This window comes from Ovis canadensis, chromosome 12, assembly GCF_042477335.2.
Source record: "Ovis canadensis isolate MfBH-ARS-UI-01 breed Bighorn chromosome 12, ARS-UI_OviCan_v2, whole genome shotgun sequence".
NCBI lineage: Eukaryota > Metazoa > Chordata > Mammalia > Artiodactyla > Bovidae > Ovis > Ovis canadensis.
The window spans coordinates 87698180-87721513 of record NC_091256.1 but is presented as its reverse complement, the minus strand read 5'-3'; the positions used below and the strand labels follow the sequence as shown (position 1 = coordinate 87721513).

The window sequence follows — 23334 nt, the reverse complement described above, 5'->3', positions numbered from 1 at the left end:
CGGGAGGACAAGGATTGGAATAAACTGGCTGGAAACGTATCGGAAAAGCTGTTTAAGTTACTATAGCTGTGGATGAGGTTTCAGTGAGGCATAAACATTCAAGTTACTGACAAAAGGAACAGGTTTCATCGTCATTCAAAACAGTCTACTTGTCATGGTGCACTGCTTTTTTTTTTTTTTTACTATAAGTAAGTTGCTCTCTCTTTTTAAATCCTTTTTTCTGATTTAGTATTCAGGAAGTGAAAGCATTTAAGAAAGCATTCGAAATTCTGAGAATACATGTAAATGAAATATTTAATGTCTATCATTCATAAAAGTTACGTCATTTACATAGGGTTCATTCGTATATAATAAAAATTTCATCATAATGGAAAAATTTCTGGAAAGGTATATGTTAATTTGTTTAACATACGCTTTGGATATACAGCTAAATATGAGTGTTAAAAAATTCTATCTTCAAATATTCCCTTTAACCATTAAAAACCTCATTCCTAAATATTTGTTTTTCTTTCCACTTGCTCTTTTGTTTGTAATATCATATGTAATCTGAACCATGCAAAGACAGGATCTCATCACAGTTCAGAATATATTTGTGTACTTTCAATAAATTTGCTCATTGCATAGCAAACATGTAAACTTACAGAGGATCTATAAATTTTACCCTAATCATCTAAAAAAGCTGCTGAATTTTACATGACAGTATATTGAGGTTTGTTTATATTGTAATTTGGGTTTTTTTTTTAATAAAAAAAAAACTTTTAGTCTATGTGTCAATTGAATACAACAAATAAAAGGTCATGAAAAGTCCAAAACCAAGTAAATAATTTTATCCTAGATTACCAGAACTTAACCTCATTATATCATTTGGAATTTTTCCTAAGTATAACAAGTTGGAAATGGGTTGTGCTGCCTCTTAAGACAGTGTTCAAAATTAATTCCAAAAGTGTGTGTTTAACATAAAGTTAACTATGTTTCCATCGAATAAGATGTTTATTAATGAAAGCTATTTATCATACAAGAAACAGCAAAGAGAAGTCATCATACAGAGATGCACACTAGAATTGACAGATGTGGACGTGCATGCAGAGATTTCTGGTTCAGAAGGAAGTAATAAACAATAATGCTAAAATCACTGGGGTCTGATCCCTATCCTCTTAAATGAGCGATAGCTTTTCTTTGAATTTACAGTTGGAAAATGTCATTAACAGATAGGACTAAAACACATTAGCAAGCAGATGAAATGAATGCTTTTGGACTTTATTTTACAAGTATTGTGCTTGACAAATGTGTGGGATTTTTTTTTCCCCAAGAATAATTTTCTTCAGCTATGGGGTGGGCATATTACTGCCTGGCTGCTCTGGTTTATACACGGTTTGTCTCACTTTGTTTAAAATCATATAATTTTAAGCCTCCATTTGTGTTAGACATCATAAAGAACAGAAGTTTTGTTAACATTCAGTAAATGACATTTAAGTCTCTTGGTCTCTCTCTCTCTCTCTCTTTCTCTCTCTCTCTCTCTCTCTCTCTTTTTGGCTCAATAGATCTTTTAATGTATGATTATCATAACCTAATATTGTCTTTGTCTTCACTGCAGTGGATTTCCGATCAAACTTTTCCCCTTCTTTTAATACTTTAGGGAATTTTCAAACGTCGGGATGTTTGGCTGTAATGCCCCAAGATTTGTTCTCCCTGAAAAAAATCATAGTGACAATTTATTAACTCCAGAGCAACTTGGCTTTTAGGGGTCTTCAATTTCTATTTAGATTTACAAATATCCATTTGTGCTCAATAGACCTAACATGAAACTTAATCATATTTAAGGTTTCTTTTCATGCAATTACTTTTTCTGCTAATTATTTTTTTTAATTCTAAAAATCAGGCTGAGTCAAATCCATGGGGCATTACTTTTATTGTAGGAAAATATATTTAAAGGTAATTCTAAGCTGAACTGCACTGCAAATGCAATGGTAACGAAAAATGAACCATAAGTTTGGAAAACTAAAAACTATTTGTATGTCTGTATATTAAAAAATTTGGTATTACCATTTTAACAGCTTTTACAAATAGATATCAAAAACACACTAGTACAGTTAAACCTTAAATAAAACTGATGGGAAATAAAAGTCCTTAGATTCAAAATGCTTTATTCACACAAATTTAATAGGATATATCACAACTGTTTGGTCCATAAATATTTAAGGGAAATAGTTTCTATACAATGCATTTCTCAATAAACAAAGAAACATGGACAATTTTGCTAGACCACTTACTGTACTATAAACACGAAGCTCAATATATAAGATTATTGAATTTATCAACTATATTGGAAAGAGTGCACAACTGCTTTCTATGACATGTCTGTCCCCTCTAACAGGATACACCATAAAAAGAGTTTCAGAAATAAGAGGTAAAACAGTACAAAACTAGTGAGGTGTCAAAAGGGCTTAAAACAGTTAATTTAACAAACAACACATATATCCTGATTTTTCACAAACTTACGTCCAAGTTATCTCATAAGGCACATAGGAGAACTGAGTTATAATTAGTCTACTTAATAAAGTAGATCTATAGTACCATATATTGTTCTGTCAAAGAACAAAATTTATAAGTATCAATATTTTACCTGTAAAAGTGTATTCATAAGATCTCAGCCTTACCAAGGTTGTTTGGTCTGGTTAGTGGTAAATGCCCAAAATGTAATAGAAATATGAAAAGTCAAGATTTAAGCTCCATATAAGATGATAACCACACTTGCTAAATATATAATGGCAACCACACCTTCTTCTGTTACAGTGTTAACTTATCTTCCATCATCTTTTTTTTAAAAAATAAGCTACTTTCTGTGCTAATTTTCTAAAGACCCTGAGCAAAAGTTACAATAATGCACTTTAATGTGGGCAGTGAACTGTCAATATGTAACCACACATGTATACAACCAGAAGGACACCTTTAAAATCTATTAAATAACCACTTCGAACACCAGAGGAGATTTAAGGGGTCCGAAAAGTGGAGAGTATGTGCAAAGTTATTCTTAACAATCCACTAAAGCAAGACATATATCTTGACTTCTTTTTTATTTTATTTTTTTTAGGAAATCCACAATCTAATTGATATTTAACTACAACAGAAGCATATAGATGAACATTCACCACTGCCCAGACCATTAAGATTTTAGCTTAAATTAAAAGAAAAAAAATGCTACTGTAAACTAGGAAATATATTCAGATTAGCATCCACAAGGCTTCTGAGTTTATCTTTAAACTAAGAACTTCAAATCTCTAACGTCAGAAAAGTTTTTTTTTTTCTGACAAATACATCAACCTGTGCCGAAGTAAAATGAAGCAAAACAAATCCAAAGAATTTTCAGTTAATATTAGTTACTAAGTTTTTTGTTTTAACTTTATTTGTATAGAATGCCAGATACAATATCATGGTACAGCTAAAGCCAATTACGAGCTATCGATTAAATTATACTGATTTTTTTTAACTTCTTAAAAAATTATATTTTGCTTATTTCCATTTTCCCTGGGGAAAAATAATTTAGAGGAATGGTTTCACACCTATCATCAGCTTGAGAAGGTTAAATGTATAAAATTTCAAATTCTGTTTGGAATTTTCATGGATACACAGGAGGTTTAAGTATTTTTCAAAGGTTGAAAAGCAATAACTAACTAGTAAGAAAGTTTTGTTGGGACTATACCCCTAAGAGAAAATAAAAGTCACATTCCTGGTTAGATTTTCCCATCTAATTAATCTTTAATATTTAAATTAGCTATTGTTTATTTAACCACATTCCTCATTTGTAAGAAAAAGGAATGATTAAAACATTTTTTGCATTTTAAAATTTTTTAAAAAGACAATGTGAAGTTTCCAAACTTTCATAAGTACAGGTACAGTTGCAAGATTAAAAAATAATTTTAATCAATTATCTGATTCCTTATTAGCCTAATTATGTAACTGGGAATATGATTCTTTGCCCATCACAATACCACTCTTTGTTTTGTTTTTTTCCTTTGAGATTCTGGAAATAAGTAACATACAATTTTAAGAGGCACTTATTAGAATGATTCCAAAATTCCCCTTACCGACTGAACGATCTAATTAATCTTTTTTAAATCCAAATACACTTTGTAGACAAAAAATAATAATACACTTTGTAAAGGAGACGATACTGTAAACTCATTTGCCAAGTGGCTGCAAGACACTACACACCAAGCTGTCGTTGTTACTTGCCAAGTATCTTGTGGGTGAGGGAAAAAAATATCGTTTTGTAAATAATAAAATAATCATTAGAATAATAATAAAAAGAAGAGTAAGAATTAAAAAAAAAAAAAAAAACCCAAACCCAATGTTAGAAAAGGTTCGTTAAGGTAGTCTGCGAGGGGCTCGCGGACTCGTGGCTGTCCATGCTAGAGGTCACGGCTGTCACTACAGTGAGAGAGGGATTGGGCAGGTCTGTTAAAGTGGTCGCAGTGCCCGGTGGACTCAGCGCGCCGCTGTCTGCCGAGGGCGGGGCCGGAAGCGACGTGCCATCGGCTTTATCAACACCCCCATTCTCCTGCCGCAAAAGGTTCCTTCTGAATTTGGCTCGTGCGTTTTGGAACCAAACCTGCAAACCAATCCCAATGGATTTCTTTACCGATGTTTATTTTTATAGTTCCTTTTTTTTTCCTTTCCCTTTCTCTTTTTTAATTCTGTTTTGGATATACGTTTCTCTTTTTAAATGTTTATTTTCCTTGGGGGAGAAGGGCCTTCCTCCCACCTTTGTTTTTTTGTTTTTTTTTTTTTTTTCTTTCTGCTTTCTTTGACAACAGAGTAATCCCAGTAAGACTACAGATACCCTCTTAGCTGCACAGGGGCCCCCACCCCCAGCATTAACGAGTGCCGCTTGGGGGCACAGATGGTTAAGTGGAGATACCCTGGGGAAATGAAGGCACAGCGATCAAGGGGGTGAGGCGGGGGGTGGAAATACACCCTCATCCCTCAACGGTTGTCTTTCCAGAAAGAGGACAGGCGAGGTCAGCGGATGTTTCACCAAGTTAGAATCACTCGCATGAAATGAACATCATTGAAACAGATTTCTGGCTGTTCTTGAGTCTGACACATGCCAAGTACTTCGTGCACAGGAAAAACCTCCAGGGCCACAGACTCCAAGCAACCGGAAACGGGTGCGTGGAATTTAAAACGCCTGCTGTCTGTCACTGAGGGTGAGAGCATCAGAGGCGACCCCCAGCCACCCACTATCAGGTCTCTGTTAGACATTCTTACCATGATGAGCCTAGCAAGGCACTGGGCCAGCAGGTCTCACTGCAGTATGCAGTGGTCAAATGCGGTTGGTTACAATGGGAAAATACTCGCTCTGATTGGTTGCAGAGACAGCTAACCATGCTTGTAGCTTTTCAGAAGCTGACCAAAAGGATCCACGTGAATTTGGAAGCTTGGAACGGGGGAGTGAGGCCGCCAAGAGTGTGCTGAAGTAAGGGGGTAGCAGCAGGTCTCCCCAGGTGTGTGCGCGCTGACCCTGACGTGGACAGAGGTCTCCAAGGCCACAGCTTGTGCAGACAGCACCGCCCGCGTTTGCAGAGCAGTGGGGCAAGCTGGCTTTGTGGGCCTCTCTCCCCATCTGTAGGGAGGATGTGGCTGCATTTTAGGAGACCCTGGGGCTCTCGCTCTCGCTCTCTGGGCAGTCTCCGGGAAGCCCCTGCAAAAGCTTGGTACACTCTCTAGGGAGGTAAGTAAGGTAAACTAATGAGAAGCAGTACAGGAATCAAACAGGGAAGAGAACTATTTTCACTGCAAGGGGAAGTTGTAGGCACAGCCAACAATGGACGTTTCTTACCTGCAAAACTCTTTTGGTCAGGCCAGTTTTCTGAGCAAGTTGCTTGAGGTCCTTGGCGTCCGGGTTGTGGTTGATGGCGAAGTAGGATTTCATGGTCCGCAGCTGGTGATGCTTGAAGGAGGTGCGCATGCGCTTGGTCTTCTGCGAGGGCGGGTAAGGCTGCTGATCCCGGTCCAAGTGGTCGGCCTCGTTCTCGTTACAACCTGTGGCAGCCACAGCGGACGAAAACAAGGGCTCAGTGCAAGGGCCTACTTTAGCTGAAAAGGTGGCAGGTGGCATGCTCCTGTCGTGACAGGACAGCAACAGTGGAGAAAGCTGTCGACCCAATTACAAGCAGGATCCAGACAAAGGAAGGAGGTTAATCACCCCAAGTCGCCAAACTAGTCTGTTAAGTATGGACCCACTCGAAGTTTGTGCAGTAGAAAAGTATTAGATACATCTAACACATTTAGATAAATTATGAGATAAATCTAATCTCTTTGGCTTAATGGTTGCTAGAAAGACTTGAGAAGATGAGTAAGGTCTATGTGTGGGAGTGAGAGAAATCTTCTCCAAGAGTGAAAAGGGGAAAAAAAAAACCCCAAACCCTCTTCTAATGTGTGATGTGTATAAGCACTGGCCCTCCACACACTCGGTTTTCAGAGATTCTTCGTTGTGTCTGTAGTTGTGAAACGAGGTGTAGCCAGCCAGTAATTTCAGCTCCCTCAAGTCTAAAAGTTTTACAGAGCCATCTCCCTGCCCCAACCCCCCAAGAAGGAAGAATCTAAGTTTCAATTTTTAGCCTTTTCTGCATATCCTAGAATGTTTTCAGAAAAAGTTAAAAAGAAGAGGGGCAGAAGTTACAAGATAAAAACCTGCAAGATTCTTACATAACCAGAAGAATATTACTTTTGAGGCTGTTTAGTGGTAACTGGTTCACATGGGGCTAACCAGGATGAAGAGAGTTTTCCCTTGGAGTCACTGGAATAGATATTTCTGAAAGAGAAAGAGCCCAGGTGTGTGTTCACTTGGTTCATGCCAGAATCTCTCCTCACAACTCCCAGCTCAGAGATGCTGATGTCTCATTCGGATGGTGGCCCTCTTTGCTCTGGTCCTGTGAGAGCTGGAGTGTAAGCTGTGCCCCTGGCTGGCAGGCCAGGGGGAGGGGTGACACCTTTACACTCCCCACACACACAGCCCCCTCCGCACTGAGGGCAAAACAACCCAGCCTTTGAAACCAGCCTGAAAGTCTTCATCCCCAGGATGTAAAGATGCACATTTAAAAGGTCATTTCCGATAACCTCCTAGCTTTGCATAAGAAATATGATTACAAGGAAAACACTTTGCTAAATGTTTACCGATTCAGCCAACTTTCGCAATTTAAAGGGCATGGCAATTTTTTTTTCCTTTACACCTTACTTCAGATGTTTATCTGATGTATATTCAGACTGACCATCCAGCATTTTAGTTCACTGTAATAGAATATCTAAAATCAACATGATCACATGCCTGGGGGAGAAACCAGAATCTTGAAGAATGTGAGACATCTCTTACGATTAGTTGTTCCGTTCTGCTTGATAAAATATATACCTGCGATGCTCTGGTTGCACGCGTGCGTGATCAGTCGTGTCTGACTCTCTGTGACCCCATGGACTGTAGCCTGTCAGGCTCCTCTGTCCATGGGATTTTCCAGACAAGAATACTGGAGTGGGTTGCTATTCCCTTATCCAATGCTTTGGGGAGAATTACTTTTTAAAAAAACGCTTTCAGTGAATGAGTATACATCCAGAGACCCAACCACAAGTCACCTGCATCACAAAATCCACTTAAATTCTCCCCACTCTCATGAGACTAGGCATGGACTAATGACGCCTTTGTTCACATTTCCATGAGACCCGTGAAGAGGGCAGGCGAGTTCCTGGCAAGAAAGACACTATCATGCTTGCCATCAGACCCTCGATGTCCAACACAGGGCCAGGAATTCAACGAGCTTCATATCAAGATTTTGAATTTTTGTTCATCCATAAAATCATCAATGATTACTCATGCAAAGTCAGATCAACTTCAGATGGCCTGCAAGTTAGATATACATAGCCAAAGGTTGAACAGAGACTCCTTAAACCCCACTGAAAGGGCACCAGGTACCCAGAGATAAGAGAGAGAGTAGAATATGTTTTACATTTTATCCTATTGCACCCCTGGGGAGAGATGTCAAGTTCAAATATTCTACAGAATTGCCCTTTTGTATCCCCAAATGGATGAAACAGCATCTTATGACCTACCATAAAACCATACTTATCTCAGTAAACTGAGCTATATTTCACAACCAGATTATAAATGTAGCCACACCAAAACCGTCAGAGAGGCACACCTTAGTCACTGGAGGCTTCTTCAGATAAGATTTCAATCCTATCCTAGGTGAGTGATATGTAACTCTTCTTGAATAGCTTATTAAACTGAATATTACACTGGGGCAGAAGACTTAACTTGGTACTTAAATAATGCCCTTAGCTATCAACCCTCACCCACAAGTTACTATTTCTTAGAAATGAGTTTGATTCCTAAACAAACTATATTACTCATTAGTCTCTAAAATGAATTAATGAAAAATAATTATAGACATTTTTCACACACACAATGATAGACAGGTATGATAAAAACTACTTCTCTGAATATGCATTCTGTATCCATTATGGCTGATTTAAAACTCAGTAGAGAATTTCAGTGTGTTAAACACTACTATGGGACTTGTTTTCAAACAGAATACAATTCAGTGTGCAAAAAGATTAAGTTAGTGTTTGATTAAGATGGTATTCATATAAACAGACAAACTGTGGGATCAGTTATATTATGACACTTAATAGCGCAGTCTGTGTCACCTACAGAGTAACTAGGTGTATTAGCCTAAACTACTTAAATTTAACTACAAATGTCTTGTGTAAACTTGCAGGTGACCTGTTTCCCCCGTTTTAAAGCTATAGGGGTCCCCCCACCACTGAATTATGAGATGAAATGATAACTCTCTTAAGACTGTCTTAAATATACACCTGTGAGTACACTCATCTGGCACTATAAAATTCATAAGAAGATCTAACTATTTTATTCTCTTGTCACTAAGGAAATGGTCACCTATCCGAAGAGAGTTTCTTTTCTGAAGGTATGAAACCCTCTGAGAACTGCTCCCAGAGAGACCACTAGGGGTCAGTGCCAGGCTAATTTAACAACGTCTGGGAGCTTTGGAAGTTTGGAAGCCAAGAAAGAACCTAAGGAGGGGAGATTTCAAGAAATGGCAAAAATCAGGTCTCTCGACTAATGATAAATTACCCAAACCAGAGCTATCGGCCCTAGACTAAATCTTCTCACCCCGGAGGGCTTCATTTCAAACCAGCATCCCAAATGGACTTCCTGTGGCTCTTTCTAAAATATCCATCTGCTATCCGCACAAAGAGATAATAAAGTAAATTAGGAACAGTCTCAAGGAAAGGCACTTGCCTTATGTCAAACATTTACGGATCTTTGCTTAGCTTCACATCTGTGGAATTCTGCGTCACAAACATATTTTGTGTGCATGTGTTTGAAAATATTATCAGTGTGTGAATCAGATCTGTTTAGTAGCAACGTGACTCTTTTCTGAGACTAGTTTACATTTAAGCAGAGATGGCTTCAAAGAAAGATAAAATAAGGAGCTAAAACTGTGGGTCCATTTTATTTTCTGCACTTTTAATGTGGTTTTAATTCACTGAAGCATTTCTTTGTAATAACAAACGGGCACTGGCTTCATAAACTTTTTTTTAGCGGTAGGCTGATTTTTGGTCAGGCATCTTTAACAGAGTTTCTCTAGATTATTTCACCCAGATCTGAACTGTATGCTGTTTGCTCTTGTCTCTGGGGAAAGTCCCGCGGCGATGCGGTGGACGTTAATTAAGAGTTACCAGCTCTGTGATGCACACTGGCTGTGTTCCGAAGGCCTCTGCAACCTCTCTCTCCTTAATGAACAGAAGCATCAGCTCTCTCCAGAACCTTGCAGCGACTTAATTTGCAAACTAATGGCTGAATTGGAAATGGAAGTGGAATGGTCGGAGAGGAAAGAGATTCTCATCCTTTTTAAGAAATAAATCTGTACTCTCTGGTGCTCCTCGGAGAAGCAGGAGAAACACAGTTTTATTGTCCTTAAAGCTCCCCGCACCTTTCTAACGTAAAGTAAGATCAAGGCATAATCAAACGAAGCTAATTAGGTTAAACAAACAATCGAAGAAAGCAGGCTTGCCGCCTTTGGCTAGAAAGCTCCTCCCCACGCTTCTGGACCTTCTGGGAGCCAGGGGCTTCCTGCTCTCTGCAGACCCGACTAGTCTCTCTCCCTCTCTTTCTATTTCTCTCTCTCTCTAATTAGGGCATTAGGGCCTTGGTGAGTGGCTAGAGATTCCGATGTCATCTTCTATTAATAAAGAACAATCGGTGCCCTGCCTGGCCGCCCCTGGGACCATGCATCAAAGGAGCCCAAGTAACCACGCTGGGCATCGTGGCCCCGAATCAGCCTGCTGGCTGAGGCGCAGAGGGGCAGCAGGAGGCCCTGACCCCCAGTAGGGGGTTGGCAAAACCCAGGGATGCACCGCTGCGGGACACTGACCCATCTAGGCAGGTCTGCTGCCAGAAGCGGGCCCTCCCCCTCCAGTGACCCAGGGTTCAACCCCTGGGACAAAGGTCCCCACCTTCTCGGGACACCCCTGCTATCCCTCATCTGTGAAGTCAGAGCCAGGAGGGAGCTGAGGGAAGAGCTGGGCAGATTCCCCCTTCGGAGCAGGACCCGTTTCTGCTTGCTCACACTGGCTGAGTGTCCCTGGGCAAGTCACTTATGAGGGGAAACAGCGTCCCTTTACTACTGAGCCACAGTGGCTCATGCACCACACCAGGTACGTGGGGACTGGAAGAGAAAAACAGGCAAGATCCACGCTCTGGGATGCCCACCCTTCAACTGGCATCTGGGAGTGCCTGGTAACAGAGCGGGGTGGCCACCATGAGGTCCCCAAGGTCCTTTCCAACAGAAAGGACTCCCTGAGCCTGAGTCTCCTCCTAAAACGTCCAGTTGGGCTGGGCACCGAAAGTCAGAAAGGCTGAACGGGGCGACAGAGGATGGGATGGTTGGATAGCACTGCTGACTCAAAGGGCACAAGTTTGAGCAAACTCCGGGAGATAGTGAAGGACAGAGGAGCCTGCCGGCCTGCAGTCCATGGGGTTGCAAACAGTCAGACAGGACTTAGCAACTGAACAACAACAAACCAGTCCTGAGGATGCCACTAAGTGAGCTCCAGGGTTTTCTGTAACCTCTTTTCCAGGGGGCTGGGACTCACAGGAAGAGCTTCCATTTTGCTTAGAGGTAGACTGTGGTCCTGAGGACCTGTCACCATCCTCACCTGGGGGCTGGCAAGTGGGGTGGGGCAGGCTGCCAACAACAGGGTACTGGTGAGTAAGACTGATGAGTGGTAGGTGTGCCCCCCCCCCCCAAGCAAGGAAGAAAACGCTTTCTGGCCTGTTGCCTGCATTTTGTTTTTAATTAAGAGAGAAAGCTGGGGGGGGAGGGGGGACAGTCTGGGTGTCTGGAGGGTTTATCACAGGGGCAGTGAGCTGGCTGGATGGTCCCCTGACCCAGGGAAGGGGCAGGCCAGCTCACATGGACTCTGGAGAGTGACTCCCGCCCCTCCAGCCACTCTGCACCAAAATGAGGGATTTGGTTTTTCAACACTCATGCCAACTGTTTCCCTGATTAACTCTGGGCTGGTGACCACAGCCTCTGTCCCCTCTAGACACACTGGGACTGGGCTCTGAAGATTTTTTTTTTTCTTCTTTTTTAGTTTTCAGGGAAACCTCCTCCAGGATCTATAACTTGGCCTCCACACAGGAATTGCCCTGGGGCTGTTTCGCTCCAACTGGGAGCCAGAAACTAATGGGCTCATTAACTAATGGGCAACAAGGGTTTGGCCCTGCCTTGTTTGGGGGAAGTCGCCGGAGCCCCACGGTTGTGAATTGTATTTCTGGCCACAAACGAAATAAAGGTGTCTCTCTCTCCCTTTCTCCCTCTCCCCTCCCCCATCCTCCTTCTCTCTCCTCCCTCTTTCTCTCACTCCATCGTCCAGCTTCTTTCTGAGTGACCCAGAGCTGCAGCGAGGAAAGGGTCTTGCTAAGGAAAGCGCCCTCTTGCAACCACGGTGGGGTAGGGGAGAAGCCAGATGGAATTCTCCGGGCAGACCCGGGGCTGGGGCGGCGGGGGCGGCCAGGATAGGGTGGGCACCCACCTGAGTTGTAATTGACGATGTCCACCCCTAGCGCTGGGCTCTTCCGTTTCCGGGGCCGCCCCTTCTGCACGGTGCTGGTGCCGTTGAAGTAAGGCAGGGCCAAGCCGCCGCTCTTGGCCGCCAGCTCGGTGTAGCTCAGCTGCGGCGGATACTCTCCTTGCAAGAGGGTCTCGAAGTGGGTGCGGCAGTACACCAGGCTGTCCTTCATGCCAAAGTGGTCGCCCGTGGTCAGGGTCTTGTTGCACGTGGAGCAGGTGAAACAGCTCAGGTGGTAGACGGAGTCTCGGGCACGCATGACCATCTCGGAGGCGGAGATGCCGAGGTGGCAGCGGGCACATCTCTGCACAGAGAACCTTCTGGAAGGAAACAGCGGCGTCAGAGGGCTAGCCGAGGCCAAGGCAGGGCCACATCTCACCGCGGCATCTGGGGCTTGGTCAGCAGCAGCCCAAGACGGAGATCCGGGAGGGGAGGACCCACGCCCTCTTGGGTATACATTCATTTTATCTGCTGATTGACCTGCTCTGATGAATATGACAAAGAACCCTTACATTAAAACAAGAATCGAGGAACTGATCCTCAGTTTTCTTCCCTGTAAAGTAAAAATTTTAAAAATCAAAACCCAAAACAAACTGTGCCCTGGCTAACTCACAACAGTATGTTAAGAATATTGAATTGCGATGCCAAGTGAAACCGTCTCCTCGATTACAAGGCATTCACAGGAAGGGTGTTGTTATTTATGAAAGTGTGAGTGTGCATGAAGACATTCAGACACAGCCCTGGGGGAGAAAAAGAAAAGACAGTTCCGCAGAGGCGAGCTAATTCTTTTTTAACCACTATTCTCGCCTCGGCCGAGAGCGAACCGTGTCTCCTGCCCATCGCTGCGGTCCCCAAGGCAAGAAACAGCGAGCAGAATCAGTGAACGCGCTGCGGCCAGTTCACTCTCCGGCGACTGGGGAGGCTGGCGGGAAGGTTCCAGCCCGCGGTCAGGGCATCTCCGAACTGAGTGGCCTGCGTTTTGGCAACAGCAGTTATTTATTCCTTTTCGTGGTCATTTAGGTGATTTTCCCGCCACCCTCGCGAAAACCCGACAGCCAGCAGCTACTGCTGCTGCTCCGGCCGCCGGCTCAGTTCCAAGGCACCGGCCTGGCTGAGTTCGTACGTAGCAAACGGAACACACAAACCCAACCCGCTTTAGCCTCGGTACACGCGGACACGTTCACTGACCCTCCGAGGACGTGCCCAGCGGTGCTCCGGGGGCCGCCTGAGCGGGAGAGTCTAGACCTCGCTCTAGACCTGGGGTGCCCTCCTCCCGGGGCGTCCTCCTCGCGGGTCTGGCGGGGGTGGGCACGCTGCAGTTTGAAGGCGCACGCGGGGGGCTTCCCTGGGCAGGGGGAGAGCCGGAGGGGCCTAGAGGCTCGGGCTGGCGGCCGCGCCAGGCGGGGAAGGGGCAGGCTGGGAATACCTGTAGTAATCCTCCTTGCAGAAAATGCTGCCGTCCTTGGCGAAGCAGGTGAGCTCGGACTCGAGCGCCAGCTTACATTCACAGCACTTCAGGCACCTCAGGTGCCACTGCTTGTCCACGGCCAGCAGGTAGTACCTGTCGGCGATCTTGCCCCCGCAGCCAGCGCACAGGGCGGGCTTCTCCGGGCTCAGCGGGGGCATGCCCTGCAAGGAAGCGCGCGCGCGGTAAGGAGCGCGCGGGGCCGCCCCACGCGGGTCCCCGGCGCAGAGCCAGCCCCCGGCCTCCCCGACTCGAGGACTCCCTGGACTCAGCTCCCCCTGCGCGCGCGCGGTTTCCGCGAGCGCCGCCGCTCAGGGGCCCCTCCGCGAAGGCAGGCATCGGGGAAATGTTTGCAGTTTTTCCTTTTGCCACTTTCTGCCGCGTCCGTCTGAACCTGGACTCAACCTAAAGACCCGCCGGTCACCTCGAACCTTTTCCACAAGGGCTAGAAGGGCATGGACTGTATAAATGGTGGAGGTTTCCGAACTCAAATAATTAAAACTTTAAAAGTGTGGCTTTTGATTCGCCCGAAATGAAACAGAAATTGTTGTTGGAGGATGAAAGGGAGATCCGAACAAGCACATACTGGTTTTCAGCAAACACTATTACATTTCTCTTTCTCAATATCCCTATAAGCAGCATTTAAAGTAAAAGAGAAGGGAGAGGGTTTAATACTCGTGCTCATAACGTGGTGGACGTCGTTTCCATCGAGATATATTTGGCAGATCTTGCAAGGGTTATCGGTCCTTCTACTAAGGGAGCACCATACCTGTTCCTGGGAAGGTCCGTTATCCAATCGCCTCTACACAGGCCCCCATTCCCTGACATAAACATACCTCGGAGATCTTTGTACTGAAAATCTTTCCAATGCCGGCCTTGAGCTTCCCGCCTGTGTCCCCACGACCCGGCGAGGAAGGGGACCCCTCGCCTTAAGTGCAACCCCGCCGTGAAATTCGGGTTTGCATTACCGCTTTTTGTTTTTAAACGGGATAGCCACAAAAGGTGGGTGGTTAACTGGGGGACATTTCCCTCAGGACTAGCAGAAATGGGTTGGACTTTCCCCCAAGAAACCCAGGCAGGCCTGGAAAAGTAGAGTTTCGCACTTTACTCAGACCAGCTCCCCCCACCCCCCGCAGTGAAATCATTTTTGCAAATGTAGAAACATCCACCATCTCGGCTACTTGGTGGACCCCAAACACCGCTGACCGGCCCCGGGCAGTCTGTCCACCGGCTTAGTTTCAGCTGCGATTCCCGGTGTGATGCCCGAGGATCTACACAGCTCAGTTTGGCTGAAACTCTGCGGAGACGTCTGTCGCTTTACCTCTCCGGCTTGTAAATGGGAAAGGCGAGCACAGAGATTGTTCATTAGTTTTCTTTACGAAGCGGGGCCTGACTTTTATCCTGCGTGCCTAATCGACACAGCGTGGTCGACCACAGCGTGGAAGGGTTAGAAACTTCTCGCGCCTGGGCTCGGCGCCCGGCTCCTCCGGATTTTCTATTCGACTGCCCAGCAAGCTACGCGCGCCAGGCCCGGGAGCTGACCAAGCCAGGCCGCCAGAGATCCCCAGGCCATCGCGGCCTTTGCGCGTTCCGCCTCCCGAGCGTCCAGAGGACGCATTCTAGTCCACCCCGAACAGCCGGTCTCCAGACCCAGGGACTGGAGACCCGGAGCTTCAGCTCGGCCCGGACGTTCGACCGCGCGCCGCAGCCCGTGGCCCGCACCCGCTCGCCCTCAAGCCGCCGACCCTCGCCGGGGAGGCGCCCAGGACTCCAGCGGGCCGGGAGACCGGCGTCTGCGCCGCCGGAGAGGACGTCGCCATCCTCTCGTGCCCGACTAGCCCTGCTTCGCCCGGACCAGCTGCGGCGGAGACGAGCGAGCTCGGGCTCTTAGGAGTGTAGCTCTATCAGAAAGGGGCCCTTTCTTACCCCGCAGCAGCCAGGCGAACCGAAGATAACCCAACCGCTGATCGCAGCGGACGCGCCTACGAACCGCCACCCTCGCCCGGGCGCCTTGGCGGCTCTACTCGGCTCCCCCTGCGCGCGCGCGGGCTCCTGGCTCCCGTGGCCGCCGGCCCTTCCTTACCGCGTCGCGGCCGTTGAGCTGGGCGCCTTTGGCCAGGCGGGCCTCGCTCTTGGATCTGCGCTCCATCTCTTCCATGATGCCTTGGATGTGGCCTCCAGAGATCCCGTGGAAGAGCATGGCTGGGGGGCGGAAAGGACACGAGCTGTCTTCTGCTCGGCACCCCACTATTTCCATATACACTCGCCCCGGGGGCTCTCAGCTCATCCGAGGAGGAGAAGCGGGGAGCGCAGAGGCGGGGCGATGGGAGAGCGCCGAGACGCTCGGGGACTGAGGGAGAGGGGGAAGAAGAAAAGAGGCAGCCGCGGTGGAAATGGGTCTGCTCGGAAAAGAAGAAGCAGGGGGGACGCCAGCCCCGGCGACTCCCTGAAGGAGATGCGCAGAAAACAAACACGGGAAGGGGGGAGAGGAGGCGAAGCAGACGGATCTGACCTCTCCGAGAGCTCGAGTTACTAACGGGGAACAACTGCGTGGGGGTGGGGAGGGGGGAGCAAAACCTGGTGGAGAAAGAAAATAATTTTGAACACAAAGGAAGAAAAAGAAGTGGTATTTTCAGCGGCCCCTGGCTGCTTGCAAGTTCCCAGCGCCTGTAGGTTGGGTTGGGGACTGCTCCTGCCGCCGGAGCGGTGTCCAATTTGTTAAGAGACTAAAGCCAGCCCATTTTTGATAATTTAGTAGGAGGAGTTCTCTCCCGGAGCCGCCACGGATTTTTATTCAGACAACAAAGACCTGTCATACTCCTCTCAACCCCCTGGTGATGGGGAAGCGGGGACAAACACTGAGGGGGGGGGTAAGGGGGAGGCAGGAGGAGGGGGCATTTACTTCCCCCCAACACACACACACACACACACACACACACACACACACACACACACACACACACACGCCCTTCCAAGAGTTACCAGCAATCACCTTTTAAAGGGAAAAAGGAACCCTTATTGTCCCCGCCCTGGCACAGAAGGCAGAGAGTCGGCCTGTTTGGTCCAAGTTCAAGATCAGACCCAGACTCAAGAAACGCAGAATCCCAGCCCCAAACTTCACGTCTCCTCCTTGTGGACTTTCTGGTCCCCAGCTCGAGGGGACCCCAAATAAATAAATGTTGGGCAGGCATTCCTCTCCTCCCCTACCCCTGACTTCAACTCACTTTTTAAAAGCACGTTTGCTTCATCTCCCCACGGCCTCCCGACCCCACCTGGGGCTGAAGCAAGCCCCAAAGTGAGCAGGAACTAGGAGAGCCTCTCTTTCTAGAGTCTACTTCTGGCAAAAAAAAAAAGAAAGAAAATCTTGGAACAATCAGTGTAGGGGACAGGGCTTGGAGATGAGTGGGTTTGGAGATGTGTGTGCAGCTGCAGCGTGGCCACCGGGGGATGCGGGTTCAGGCTGCGGGAGGAACTCGCGTCCCGTAGGAAACCTGTCCGTGTGGGCAGCGAAGCGGGGGCTCGCCCGAGCTTGGCGCCGCCCCCGACATCCAGGGACCGGGCGCGCGCCCCATTGCCCCGACTGGACTGGGGACCTGTAAACGTGGGCGCCCCGCGCGGTGAGGAGGATGCGAAGGGGCCCCTCGGCATGGAGGAGGGCGAGGTGAGAGCTGACGGGCGGAACGGCAGCCCCCGCGCCTCACAAGAGGCGGGATTGTTCCCGCGAGCCGCGGCCCCTCCTCGGCCCCGTTAAAAAGTGGCCACAATACTCGGATATTGTCGATTCATGCAAACCGCCAGAAGCCCCCGAGGAGCCCGACGCGGGGAGCGGCGGCAGGAACCGACCCAGCTCCCAGCTCCCAGGCCTCCGCGGGCCTCCCCCAGGCTGCCCATTCCCCCACCGCGCCCCGTCGGCTTTGCGGGGACCGCGCGCTTCTCCCGGCAGGTCCGGGACACCCGAAGGATCCCCTGGTGGCAGACTCGCGTCCCTCCCGGAGGAGCCCGACAGGGAACGGGGGCCAAATCTCGAAAGATGGAGAGGGGGAGGGAAGAAGGGGGGAGGGAAGAAGGGGGAGGGAGGAGAAAGGAAGGAAGACGAGAACGGTGCCGATCCGACTTCCTGTCCCAAAGCATCGCCTTCTGAAGCTGCTGGAATCGCCTCTGCCATGAAACCCAAGACTCGCCTGCTTTCCCCTTGCTCTTTTCTCAGGGTCCAAAAAAAAAAAAAATGTTATTTGCAGACTGGACGCTGTTACGGTCCTCCGGGTGCCAGAATACAGCTCATAAAACACAATTTCACACACACACACACAAAATGAAGCCAGTCAAGTGACCTAAACTGGAGACCTTCCCCACCCCCCAACTCTGGCAGCCCTACTGGACAGCAGGGCTGCTATTTACTGTAAGTAATGTAATTAGCCCCTTTGGATGGAAATCAATGAACTTTTCAAACCCACGTGCACCAGCGCAGGGGCTGGGGGCAACACCTCTTTCAGAGACGTTAGGTCCTCTCACAAAGGGGCAGACTGCCTTTCCACAAGAGGGGACTGGGCCCAGGGAGGGGGAGGCCGAGGACGGGGGAAGGGAAAGGGGAGGAGGGGGAAGGGGGAGGAGAGGAAAGAGGAGGGGTCTCTGAGAAGGACATCCTTTAACCAAGGAGGCTCCAAGGGAAAGTAAACCAGGGACCTCAATCCAGGGACTCGCTTTGTCCAGTTTCTGGGCTAACTCCCCCCACATTTCACCCCCAGGTGGAGGTTGGGAACTGGGGTTGGGTTTGGCTGTTGCTGGATCTGGGTCCTGCTCAACAAAAATAAACAGAGCCGGAGAACACCACTGCCTTCTTGCTGGGGATGAAATTTTGGAGACTTCATTAAGTGAGGGTTTACCCAACAACTCCAAGGAGAGGCCAGAACTTTGTGAAGCGTCTCCAGGGAAGCAGGCACGGAAGGCCCGTGAGCCCTCCAGTCCTTGCTTCCATCATTCCTCTCCTGCATACACAGATTTGCTCCTTGACTGTCGGGTACAGGCAGGGCAGGGGGCCTCCTGCCATCAGCTTCCGGGTTGGAGCTCGCTGTCTCGGCTTTTTCTTATAAAACTGGGGTTATAAGTTTCTGTGCAGGGTGGGATTTGCTAACTTCCCATAAAGATGCCAACTGCTCGCCTTTTTCCTTCTCTGCCAATGCAGGAAGTTTGCTGAGACCTCGGGGTGGGGCAGGGGAGCTGCTGGAGTCTGAGAGGTCCTCCTTAATCGTGTGGCCATCAGAAATGGCTCGGGGTGGGTCCAGCCCTGCCTCCTCTCCCGGCTCCAGAAAAAGGGCTGTGGCCTGGGACGTCCTAACCTTTTTGTCTCGCAGCCTCCAGGAGATGGCCCACCCCACACCACCCCAACCCACCCCCGCACTCTCAAGGGACAGTAAGCACTTCCAGGAGAGGGTCTAGCTGGCTCTGCCTTCTTTCATCTCTCAAAAGGAGGTGCTGGGGCGCGGGGCGGCCCTGGGGTGCTCCCTACACGCTGGGGTGCTGCTCGCTCAGTTCCCGGGGCTGAGTCCCCGCACCTCTGGCTGGGACAGGTGCAGCGACCGCCTCCGTCCGCGGCCCACAGTGACTCCTCCAGTCTCCCGTCTAAACTCAAAGCTCTCTTTGGAGCAAGGTGGCAGAACCCTGGCCAGGGGCTGCCCTCCGCCCGAGGGAGCACACTTCACCCCACTCTGCCCTCTCTGCTCCTCCAGCCCCTGTGGCGGCTTTGAGGAAAGCGGACGGCAGCGACTGCGGGCACGGGAGTTGGGCTCGAGGGTCGGGGTCCACAGAATCTCCTCGAGGGCCGCAGCGGGGTCCCTCTCCAGGAGAAAGAAAGAGAAGTAAAGAGAACGCTTCACCCAGGGGCTGACGGAGGCGTCAGGGTTGAGAGAGGAAGCCTCGATTGTGAGCACAAGCGAGGTCTCTTTAGATCTGAATTTTGCAGGTCAAGATGCTCTGCCCCGAGTTTGCCCTTAAAAGGGCAGAGGTCACCTTTCCTCCTGACCCTATTAAGCTGGTGGAGGGTCCTCCTTGGTCTGAAAGGTGCATCTCTCGAAGAGGCGTCCGGCTTCCAGCATTGCTCTGAGCACCCCAGGGCCGGGGGAGTCAGCGCTGTTCTGGGGCTGGCACCCGAGCACCCAGCCCTGCACGTCGCGGGGCCTCCGCCCGGCGGGGTAGCGAGGGGATGGCCCCGAGGCTCGCCAATCCTGTCGCCATCCTCGGGCTCAGGGCAACTGTGGGTACACCTAGGCGGCAGGGCCAAACCTGGCGCCGCGCACCTCGGCATCAGTCCTCCGAGGAGGGCCGCCAGCCCCGGTGGGAGTAGGCTGAGCGGCTCCGGGCCTCGCGAGCTCTACCGCGCGAAGAAGGAGCCCCGCGACAGGCACCGCCGGGCACCTCGGCCCGGAGCGCTCCCCGCGCCCGCGGCGCGCGCGGGGCCCTGCCCTCGGGTGCGCGCTGCGCCTACGGGCCTCCTCCCCGGAAGGCGCCCCACCCGACCCCGGTTTCTTCTCTAAGGGCCCGCCGCCCGGTGGGGAAGACCGCGGTTCTGAAATCTGAAGCCCTTTCACCTGGGATTTGCCGCGCGGCGGGCCCGCCGCCACCGCCGGAATAAAGGGAGCCGTCCCCCCAGCCCCCACTCCGCGTCCGCGGAGATCGCCCACAGAAACCGCTGCGCGGGGGTCAGATTGAACCAAAAATGGGGGGTGAAGGCAGTTTCCGGAGAAGACGCGGCTTCTTCCTAGCGCCCCCACCCTGTCCCCACCCGCCTCATCCTTCCCATCCATCCCCGTGAGAAGACGCCCCCAGCAGCTATGCCGAGGACCGGAGCGCATCCCTGGCGCCCCGACAACTCTCAGCGCAGTGGCCCGGCGACCTCCGGGCCCCCGCGCCTGCACCCCGAGAATCTCAGGCCTCGGAGAGCAAGGCCGGAGGAGGGAAAGGGGCCTTTCAGGACTAATGTCAGCGGACTCTGAACGAGACCGCGTATTTTAGAGCCTACTGATCGCGGTACGATCTCCAGGGCAAGCACGACCCCTCTTCCTCGCACCCGATGAAGGCGGGTACACGCGCGTGCACACCCACTCACACACCCACGAGATAAATGCTCCGGCCTAGGGAACAGGGCACGAGAGAGCCTGGCGGGTAACTCACCTGCCTCCAGAGTGGTGCCGTTCAGCATTCTGCGAGCTGGGGTGGCTCACGCCGCGATGGTGGCTGCACCGCAGAGAACAGGCGCGTCAGCTCCGAGGTGCGGCCCGGGACCCCGCGCGCCTCCCCCGACCCGGGGAGCACGTCCCAACCGCTCCTCCCGCTCCTCTCGGCCTTGGGGACCGAGCGGCCTTCGGGGAAGCCAGGCCGCCTCCGGTAGGTGCCCGGGGCGCTCCTGGGCGCCCGGAGGTCGGGAGCACACCGAAGGCGGAAAACTGCTCGGATCAGACAACCCCAATCGAGATCTTACCTTGAGGTCCAGATGTTCCCTCCAAGAAGCCAGTCCGGGGAGAAGAAGAAGGGCGGCGCCGGCCAGAGGTGCGAGCCAGTCCCCAGAATGTCGCCAAGGGGGCCTCTGTGAATCCAAATAAATAATCAGGTGGTTGGTGGGTGGGTCTCTCTGTGTCTCTTCTCCTCTCCTCTCCCTCTCGGTCGGAATTGACCCGAATCCCTCACCTCTGACCCGCAGCTCGCTCCACCTGTCTTTTATTTCTATTTATGCTTCCAAATCGGGAGGAGGAGGAGAAGCCGCGGGCAGAGGGCACCGGCTCGGGCCAGGGCCGGGCGACAGGCTCTGAGGCTGCGTCCAGCCCTCCCAGCTTCTCAGCAATCAGGAAAGGTGTTAATGGAGAAGACGGCCGGGAGGGACCCTCATAAAGCCGGGAGCCTCTCGAGGACTGGCGTCCCGCGGCGCGCCCTGCACCCCGCCCCCCGCCCGAGCCCCCAGCCCTCCTTGGCCTTCCCGGAGATGCTGGCACCTCAGAGATGCTGCCGCTGACAGCTGGTGCCCACATAGACGGCGAGCGGGCGGGAGAGCCTGGAGGGGGCCGGGGGCTGAGCCACGGATTGCCCCCCAGCCGCACCCCCTCCTTTCCTCTCGGCGCTCCGGGACCGGGCGCCCGAAACCCAGCCCTGCGCGGTGCGCTCTGCCCCCGAGGGTGGCCTTCTCCGGCGGATCAGCACGCCGGCCCCCGGTATCCCTGCAGCCTGGCTCCGGCTAGGAGACGGGGACGGCGATCCATCCGGAGAAAACCGACTCCGACGCTGGGAGACGATCGTTTTCCGGCACAGACTCCAATGCCCGGGACACGGCGGGTGCCAGGGTACCTGGTCGGTCTCGGCTTCCCGAGTGGCTGCGTCGCCCCCAGCAACCCTGGACGCAGTCAGGCCGCGAGAAAACGGACGAAGAACCGGGAAGCCTGGCCTCTGGCCAATTATTTATCCAGTCTCCCAACACGAGCTCCCAGAGCTCTCAGAGGTGGGGGCGGGGATCACCCGGAGGTGGCTGCGCGGATGGGGAAGGGTAGCGAGCGGCGAGGTCCGCTGCCCCCGGATGCGGTCCCGGCGGCGCCGCCGCCCTGCCCACCTAGCCCTCCCTCCCTCCCTGGCCCACGCGCTTGGGTCCAGCGTGCAGGGCACTGGGGGCTCCGCGCGCCCGCGAGCCGCCGGCGACCACTGCCTGGGATGGGGGCACGTGGTGCTGGGCACAAGGGTGCACCCACCTCTTCTCGCCCTCCCCGCCAGCTCCGCCACACACTTCAGGGCTGGCAAGGGATCCAGCGGGAGCCGCGAACCAAAGTCCTCTGGCTTAGCCTTTCCGCTCCAAGCCCCGGAGTGCAGCTTGGAGCCCCCGGGTGGGGTTCTTCTTTCTCCTCGACCCTTGGCTGTCCCAGACGGTTCCACCAGCCAACCAGTTCTGCTGGTTGATCTAAGTTTCCCTCATCACCCCCCGCCACCCCCTCCCGTTTCCCCTTCCCAACCCGTCTTCCTTAGCTCTTTCTCCCCGAGAACGCCCCCATCTCCGCTAGTTTCCCCAGCCTCCCGGGGTCCGCTCCCCTGCTCCCTGGAGAGGCCATCGAATTGGATGGACGGCGACCCCGACCCGAAAACGTTCAGGTCCTCGGCGGTGTCCAAAGCAGTGGGCTTTATTTAACCTCTTTGAGGTCATTACTGTTTTAGGTTATTTGATTTTTAAAAATGCATTTTACACACACACACACACACACACACACACAGAGGCAGGCAGAGACGCGCGTGCACGGAAGCTCACGCTTCAGGAGACAGATTTCGGATGGGAAGATGTGATTGCCAGGAATCTTCCAGCGCCCGCCTCCCCGCCTCCCCCCAACCCTCGCCTCCCTTGGCAAAATGCACCCCGCGGGTATAGTCCCGGTGACCACCCACCTCCGGCAAGAGACAGTTGCGAGTTCTCCCACGACCTTTTCTCGGGAATCAAGCTTTTCCAGAGGCGCGCACCACCCACACACCCCACCCCACCCCAATACAAACTTAACCGGCTGTTTTTTTTTTTTTTTTTCCTGAGGAGGGGATAGTTTTGGCATCCAGAAGTACCTTTCAATTGTTGAAGGGTAGTGAAAACTACCAATAGCAGCGAGTTTTAATCCTCCATCACGGGCAGATGTCCCCTCCACAACTCAAGCCCTTGCTCGAATGTAGAGAAGATAAAAAGGCAGGTGTTCCCACGCAGTGGAGGCGTGGGG

At 51.0% G+C, this 23334-nt stretch overlaps 1 protein-coding gene across 4 annotated transcripts; it reads right to left on the bottom strand.

The window, feature by feature from the left end:
- Window positions 1–278: 278 nt before the first annotated feature.
- LHX9 (LIM homeobox 9) lies at window positions 279–20839 on the bottom strand. Of its 4 annotated transcripts, none has more exons than XM_069544451.1 (6): window positions 20777–20839; window positions 15693–15811; window positions 13571–13773; window positions 12109–12464; window positions 5840–6042; window positions 279–1689 (listed from the first exon to the last, which is right to left on the bottom strand). In XM_069544451.1, the coding sequence occupies exons 1-6, from the start codon at window positions 20802–20804 to the stop codon at window positions 1633–1635; spliced, it is 966 nt and encodes a 321-aa protein (XP_069400552.1). In that variant the 5' UTR covers window positions 20805–20839; the 3' UTR covers window positions 279–1632. The 4 variants fall into 4 exon arrangements, with proteins under 4 accessions (XP_069400552.1, XP_069400551.1, XP_069400550.1 ...); XM_069544449.1 differs by lacking the exon at window positions 279–1689 and adding an exon at window positions 3070–4609 and having other exon boundaries at window positions 20777–20804; XM_069544450.1 differs by lacking the exon at window positions 20777–20839 and having other exon boundaries at window positions 15693–15866.
- Between the last annotated feature and the right edge of the window lie 2495 nt (window positions 20840–23334).

What these genes read in the sequence shown, in the direction of transcription:
- LHX9 (XM_069544448.1), bottom strand. Translation starts at nt 15,866, where the DNA reads ATGGAAATAGTGGGGTGCCGAGCAGAAGACAGCTCGTGTCCTTTCCGC. An exon ending in AGCTCAACGGCCGCGACGCG is followed by an intron (nt 13,774 to 15,692) that starts GTAAGGAAGGGC and finishes GCTTCCTTGCAG; the next exon opens with GGCATGCCCCCGCTGAGCCC. An exon ending in TGCAAGGAGGATTACTACAG is followed by an intron (nt 12,465 to 13,570) that starts GTATTCCCAGCC and finishes GTTTCCTTCCAG; the next exon opens with AAGGTTCTCTGTGCAGAGAT.